At 42.9% G+C, this 7,578-nt stretch overlaps 1 protein-coding gene across 1 annotated transcript; it reads right to left on the bottom strand.

Annotated features, from left to right (window-relative positions):
- Positions 1-323: 323 nt before the first annotated feature.
- gpr78a (G protein-coupled receptor 78a) lies at positions 324-5,900 on the bottom strand. Its single transcript, XM_042094834.1, has 3 exons — positions 5,230-5,900; positions 4,683-4,796; positions 324-956 (listed from the first exon to the last, which is right to left on the bottom strand). The coding sequence occupies exons 1-3, from the start codon at positions 5,898-5,900 to the stop codon at positions 719-721; spliced, it is 1,023 nt and encodes a 340-aa protein (XP_041950768.1). The 3' UTR covers positions 324-718.
- Between the last annotated feature and the right edge of the window lie 1,678 nt (positions 5,901-7,578).

The raw sequence follows: 7,578 nt of genomic DNA, 5'->3' as shown, positions 1-7,578 counted from the left end.
TTCTGATTAGCCTGGGAACTGCTCTGAGAACTACTTAACGAGCGCAGCTGGCTCTATTATGACATCACAGCCCCCATTCAAGTCTATGGGGGAAAAATACACTTTTAATTACAAATATCTCAAAAAGTATAAACTTCTCAAAAATGAAAAACGGATAGGACGGTAAAGTCTTGGAAGATCTACGGAACGGTGTTTCAACCAAATTTGTACGTTAAGCGGTTTGGGCTGAATAGCGCGCACAAAAAGGTAAAAAGAAAAATAAGAAGAAGAAGAAGAATCCGGATTTCAATAGAGGGGATGCATCCCCTCTAATTAGACCACAAATGGTTCCCTGCTGCCACTTTTAGGCTACTATTCAACAAACCAACACTTTTTCAAACAGAACCAAATAGCATATACTTCCAACTGAGATCCATCCATGACACACACGCCTTGATGTGTACAGTCTCTGGATTTGAGAGGGCATTCTCCAACAGGTAAAAGTGGTTTGTTTGTGTTACAACAAACAGTGATGTGTGTAGTCCCAGCAGTCAAGCATAAGGAATTAGCAGGATAGCTCATTGTTTATACACCTGAGTAGCCAAAGCCATTAGCCACTTGCTGACTCAGTATTATCTCCCCTTATGGCCACAGAGTGCTAGCGTGCTAGTGCTAAGGCGTCAGTTCCTCTCAGTCTCTGGATGAGTTAATGGTCCGCTTGGCTTTCAGCTTGCAGAGGCTAGCTGACTCGCCGCGAGAAGCCGTCGTTGTCAGTGTCCGCAGTGCTGCTGTGTCCTGAGGAGGGGTACGCTCCGCGTCCCAGGGCCCTGTTGGCCATGCTGATCAGAGCCTTCTTGAACTGCTGGCGAAGGAGGGAGTACACAAAGGGGTCAAGTGCTCCTTTGCTGTACGCCAGGCATTTGCTCACGATTCCCCAGTGACGATCGATGTGAATGTCCGGCGCCAGTTCAGTTAACCTGTAAGAAATGAACAAGGAGTGGTTGACTGCAATGGCATCTCTCTCTCTCTCTCTCTCTCTCTCTCTCTCTCTTTCTCTCTCTCTCTCAATTCAAATTCAAATTCAACGTTGCCCCCCCCCCCCCCCCCCCCCTCTCTCTCTGTAGATACTGTATACCTGCTGGTGTGTGCATCCTGTGTAGACCAGGGGTGGGCAAACTTTTTGGCTCAAGGGCCACATTGGGTTTTGAAAATTGGCCGGCGGGCAACGTTTACATTGACATTGTAAATGCTCTCTAAGAAGAGTGAAAAGCAGTTTTCAGTAAAGCTAGCCAACGTCATCTCTATCACAGGAAAAAAATAGCGAGCTGCCTGATAACCAAATGAAATGCTCGGCGGGCCGGATTAAAGTGCTTGGCGGGCCGGATCCCACCCCTGGTGTAGACTCTGTATGTGTGCTTTATTGTAATACGTATTTCAAATAAACCCTGTATGTCCAGTCCTGAACTTCCAACCACATTCATAGTCTTGTCAAATGTTCCAAAACATTTAGGCAGATTGTTGTGTCGCAAACCAGGATCAGACGCCTCTAAATACAGAGAGGAAACAAAATGAAAACAAATGCCAGCACTTCTGAAGGGAAACATATTATAATGGAATGAAGGCATGCTAAACACAGCACATAATTAACAGCGACTTCCTGTGCTTCTTCATGTGAAAGGAATCCTCAGCATTTTATTCAGATGTTCCCCTGCCCACAAAATATTACATTGAAAAAGAAAAGTCTATTGATATTTGAGCTTGACAGCCAATCAAATTGTACCCCCGCCCTCTCTCTATAGTCCAGGAACAGAGTAGTGTCCAAGCCATATTGTCTTTTTCCCATTGACAGAGCCTGGACTGTAGCCTTCAAAACTTTAGCCCTTTTAGAACACACAGCTAAAAGACTAAACTATATAGAGCAATTTGGTAAAGCAGACAATATTATTTATTAGATCATACTGTCATCATATATACTCCATCATACTGCACCTTGTAGATAAAACATACAATAACATAGACAGAAACTTGGACAAGATATACATAAGCTTCTTCTGTTAATCTCTGACTGTTACATTACTCCATATAAAATGTTAAAACTATTTTGATAGTTACAATTTGTAACATGAGTTCTCTTTCAGTTGAATTCACTCGACGTTAACTTAAGGAAAGTCATTCTCAGATTACGATCTGATCCGATCTCCAATCATCCATTTTAGGGATTTTTCCGTGGACTACTGGCTATATGTATCCGCACCACGAACATCCAGTCCTCTTTTATTCTTCAGTAACTGTGAACATCAAGACTCCAACCCGCTGGCGAGGACGAGCTCAACTCAGTTGACATCTTCCTACTTCCTGTTTAGGTGGTAAACCGAAAGCAAAATTCTGAAAGCCTTTTCCAAAGCTGCACACCTTGCCCAGCATGCCTTTTATCAAGGCGACAAATACTCTAAGTGAGAAGGTAAGTATGATGGCAGAGTTCCGTCGTTGCCCAGCTCCCGGTGGCCGGGCTACTCCTGCCATCGATGGGCACGACTAGTGTGTCTGCCCCCACAGTGTTTGGGTGGACCTCCACACGCTGCACTTCCACGTCAGAGGACTCCTGCCTCCCTCACTCGCAGCAGTTACCGCCGGGGCACTCTTGCTTTTGCTCCCCTCTTGGCACTGCTGCTCGTAGCGGGAGGCTTTCACCCAGTTGGACAGGTTTGGCCTCGAAGACGACGCCATGTCGCTCCTTGCCTCAGACAGCAAGGCCAAAGTTGAGTTTCCTCCTCACAGGGGGAGGGAGTTGCATTGCGTCCCCAGTGGCAGCCTGTTGACTGACTCGCACCACCTCCGGGAGCTTCATGCTGTGACCAGATAGTTCTGATTGCCAGTTATGCTTACGACTGCTAACCTTGCATAAAACCCTGGTCGCAGTTAGCCCACTCACTGTGGAGCTCTAACTCACTGTGGTGTCGACTCGCCAAAGTACACTGCCACTGCTGGACACTGGGACACGTCAGTATTCTGCTTGTGCTGCATTGTCGGCTTCTGTTTCATGAATACCAACCATGTGTGCACACAGCACCCTGGTGGTGAGTCCTACGTGGGAATGTGTTGTCTATCGTGGCCAATGTGGCAAACGTGTTCCCATTGGTTATCGTTGAGTGAACTTGGCATAAAGAGAAGGTAAGTTTATGAATGTAACCTTTGTTTTCTGAAGGAGAGCATGAGACGTTAACCCTTCCCTGCTCCACTGGCATGCTGGATCTGGTCTATTGATCACTTCAGAATATAAGAGAGGACTGAATTGGAGACTGGTTCAGATCGATGACCTCATCTCAGAATGACTTGCCATTGGTTAATATTTTGTGTTCTACTTCAGAGTGGTTATATGTATAACCTTGCATTACTGTATGTAAAAGCTACTTTGTGAAAACTGCTTAAACACATGGGAAAGGCTTATTTATCATAATAGCTAAGTAAAGTTAATGAGCTAGTATTCATTCACCATGGCTTTAATGGAATAAAGTAATCAATCTTTAATGGTGTAATGTAAATTTCTAGGCCAAGTATACTTGCGTATACAAGGAATTTGGTCTCTGCATTTAACTGCACCTTAAAATAATGTTTCCAAAATCGTTTCAGTGGTTCATCAACTCATAACAGGGTGAACGGCAATTCTGCATTCGCTTCGCGGCCCTCTATCGGCTATAACCGCACTATGTAAGTTTGCCAGATCGGGTAGCGGATCTGTAGTTCGATGGAATGAGACATAAGAAACTACAAATTTGACTTGCATCTGATGTCGCAATACATCGTACTTTTATAAGTCATGTAAAATATTCTACCTTGTCTGTGGACATCGTTATTTGCAAAGCCTGTGCTGGATAAACAAATAGCGTGCGTGCGACAGAGGGAAAGTTCTTTGGTGTTGCTTTAAGTGAAACGGCAATGTCTCATGGCATTTCAATGAGAATGACATAAAGTTTGAAAATGAAATTCAACTGGCTCCCTATGAGTCTCAGCAGCCTTGCTGGCCCATTGCCTTCTGCTGAATAACCCACTTCTGCCCTCTCTCTCCTCAGTGCTAGGCTATCACATTTACATTTATTCATTTACCAGAGGGACTTACAAAAATGAGGAATAACATTCAAGCTACAATGCAGAGGAGACCTTAGATAGACCTTGGGGATGAGAACTAGCAAGTACTAGCAAAGGTGTAGCCGAAGTAGAGAGTGGTAGAAGTAGGAAGAAGAAGGGAAGGGAAGAAAGGAGAGAAGGAGGGGAAGAAGGGAAGTGCATGGTACTGTAAGTGTGTGTTAGGTGAGTTGGGTTGTTGGAGTGTTAGGAGAGGAGGTACTCTTGGAAGAGTTGGGTCTTCAAGAGCTTCTTGAAGGTAGAGAGGGACGACCCTACTCTGGTAGCACTTGGTAGGTCATATCACCATCACATTACTGATATATGTGGAGATGAGGCAAATGGAGAGGATTACCAAGTGTAGTTTGTGCCACTTGATGTGCGTGTATGTGTGTGTGTGTGTGTGTGTGTGTGTGTGTGTGTGTGTGCATTTGTGTGTGTTTATTTGTGTGTGTGTGTGAGTGTGTGTGTATGTGTATGTGTGTGTCATTACTGCATTGTTTATCTTGTGCATTACGTATGTTTACAGCCACTTCCCACTTTTAACCATTTTCACTTGATAGGTTTAGTTAATAACTCACCTTGTGATGACATAAGGAGCAAAGCAAACAACAAAAGTCCCGATGAAAATGCAGATCTTCTTTGTGGCCCTCTGTCTTCTTTTTTTCTGCTCCAAAAGACACCGTTGTTTCACACTGAAAGATTTGGAAATCAATCAACCCATGCATCGACCAAAAAATTGCTCATATAAGGTAAAACAGAAAGGCTTCAATTTGTCTACACAAATTATACATTATACACCGATCATAAAAATTGGCCTACTATAGGAAAAAAAATGTAAAATGATCCATCAAACAATATAGGAAGTGCAGTTTCATTTCCCAAGTTAACCTCCATAGCTTTGTAATTTTGTGTGGAGACTGACCTTTTGTATATAAATTATACAGTTCCAATAATCAACAAAACACTCCACTGTGCAAGTTCCAGCTCACATAAACTAGTTTAAAAGGAAAAAATACTCTAGGTTGTTACATTTTTGATGTATGCATCATATTCAACCATTCAATTTCTGCAGGGCAAAAGGTGATTGAGAACACAGAATTTATGAGTGCTTTTATACTGTCATACCTTGGGTGAATGTCCACCAAAAGAAGTAGCGTCTGTACTGTTATAACGTCTATCCTTTTGCAATGAAAACGGGCAACTTTCAAAACTTTCTGGTAAGTGATGCAGAGAATGATGAGAGGAAGCAAGAAGCTGGTGGTCTGAAACACTATGGAAAATGCAGTGAACTTCGACCTTCCGTTCTCTGATGCGCCCAGGTGCAAGGTGCAAGACGCATATGTGTGGCTGTAGCCTACCCAAGAGTATAACAGCGCAAAGATAGAGAAGGCAAAAGAATGAATCCAGGTGTATCCTACTATTATCATTGCGTCCTTATAACGCATTTTCGTAGAGTAAGTTAGCGGGAAAACCACCGCTATCCACCTATCTATACTTAGCGCAGCCATATTTAGTGTAGTGTTGATTGTTAAAAATATCTCCATAAAACTTATAGCGGAACAGAAGGAATCGCTAAAGGGCTTCTGGTTTCTGACTATTCCGGCCAAAGTAGCAGGCATGTTCATAATAGCAATGATGATGTTGCAGAAGGATAGGTTCAGGATGAAGATTCCTGGCACTTGTCCTCGTATGTCGGCGCTGTAGATGAAACATAGCAGCACCAGCAAGTTGGAAAACAAAGACACCACGGAGATCACAATGATGAGGAGCTCCAGAAGAATATCCGACAAGTGCATTGCTTAACACCGAGTCACCAGATGCATTTAAGAATCCATCTCATATCATCAGCTGTATTCCAAAAATATTGATCCTTAAAGAAAGGCATTTTAGCGACGACTGACAAGTTTAGAGTTATGGACGCATCATATCAGAGAGCTGTCCAGTGTACTGAAATTATCATCCAATCTTACATTTCGTCCAGTGAAATAATTTAACACAATTTGGTCAGCTCGTGTGATATTATATTTTGTACTTTACAGAGTGCCACTAAAATGTTGTGCAAAAGGAGGAAAACGTGTTCACAGCAGCCCTGACTTCGAGTTTGCGATAGCCGGTCATGCGCAAGAGGTAAAAAGCCTTCGCTGGCGCGCTTCAGCTCACGTGCGGCTGGATCACTGCATGTGACGTTTGCTCAATAAACGGAGGGGGATGACACAATAGGCGATGCATTTCAGACACAATATTACACTGTGAATAATTACAGCCTCTAGTTATCTAATTAATATTTGTGTGTGTGTGCTACAGTCGACCTTTCAAAGAACGCTCAATTAGGTAAAGCTCATGCTCAATTAGGTTAAGTCAAGTGTGGAAATGAGTCAAGTGTGGCTGAACAAACTACACCTTACCACATCCATGTAGTATAAACCTGCAAAACGTAGTCTGTTGCATGAGAGCAAAATGAGCTGTTGGATACTGCCCCAGATTTGTGACATGGCTGGTGCTTTTCACAGCTACTGGCAGTAAATATAATATCCATGGCAACCATCTTATCTGATGAATTTTGATATCCTCTGATCAACAATTGATGGGCTGTCTTAAACAATGTCCAGTGTGAAGGACCCTTGAAAAGATTCATGCTAATACTATTGTTCACATAGTGATTCACGTTTCCACTAGGAAATAGCCTAATAATAATCATAAGAACTGAAGGCTATATGTTCTTACACATCAGTCCCATAATGGTGTGCCCTATATGTGCATATGCCATTTTTACATCAATAGGTATGAATAATTTAGGTTTGTTGTGTAAAATCCCCACAGCCATTAACAGTTATGATACAATCAAATGTTTACACAACTGGAACTTCGCTTTCATGTTACATGATTAAATGTTGCATATGTTTTATATTTATTTGAACGAAAGACATCAAGTCAGATACATTATTTTGAGAGATGCAGTCCTAGCTTTCGCAATACAACTTCTCTTTGATGGGCTTGTGAATCAAATGAATAATTACCATCAGGGACTGTACTCTGTGTGTTGATCCCATTAGCGTGTGCTAAACTCCATCATCACTGTTTCTCCTGGCTTCTCTCATCCAGGCGGGGAAGTCGTTTTTTTTTTCTTTTTTTCAAGACCATGCAGCAGAAAACTATGGGAACCCTTTTAATAGTGACCACATGGTCCTTTGGACCCCAAGAGAATATTATGCAAGGAAATGCTGATGGCAGAAGCACTTAAGCTGTCCATCAAGAGGCAGGGTACGGCTTCCCCCAGAGCGCCCAAACACTGACAGCACAGAGACAGAGGGCTGAGTGCCTGCCTGGTTACATAACATAGAGTCTGTGGGGATGGTGTGTGTGTGTATTTATGTGTGTATGGGGGTATTCTAATGCTTGTGTGTGTGTGTGTGTGTGTGTGCATTCGAGTGAGAGAGAGAGGTATTAGCTTGGTACAGATAAGTTAGTGAATGT

This window comes from Alosa sapidissima, chromosome 1 (assembly GCF_018492685.1).
Source record: "Alosa sapidissima isolate fAloSap1 chromosome 1, fAloSap1.pri, whole genome shotgun sequence".
Lineage (NCBI taxonomy): Eukaryota > Metazoa > Chordata > Actinopteri > Clupeiformes > Clupeidae > Alosa > Alosa sapidissima.
Note: the sequence above shows the minus strand (reverse complement) of the source record. Positions and strands in the feature narration are given on the sequence as shown.

Coding starts and splice junctions, on each gene's coding strand:
- gpr78a (XM_042094834.1), bottom strand. CDS start 5,900: ATGCACTTGTCGGATATTCTTCTGGAGCTCCTCATCATTGTGATCTCC. Junction 4,797..5,229: donor TTGGTGGACATTCACCCAAG/GTATGACAGTAT, acceptor CAAATCTTTCAG/TGTGAAACAACGGTGTCTTT. Junction 957..4,682: donor GCTCCTTATGTCATCACAAG/GTGAGTTATTAA, acceptor CATTTCTTACAG/GTTAACTGAACTGGCGCCGG.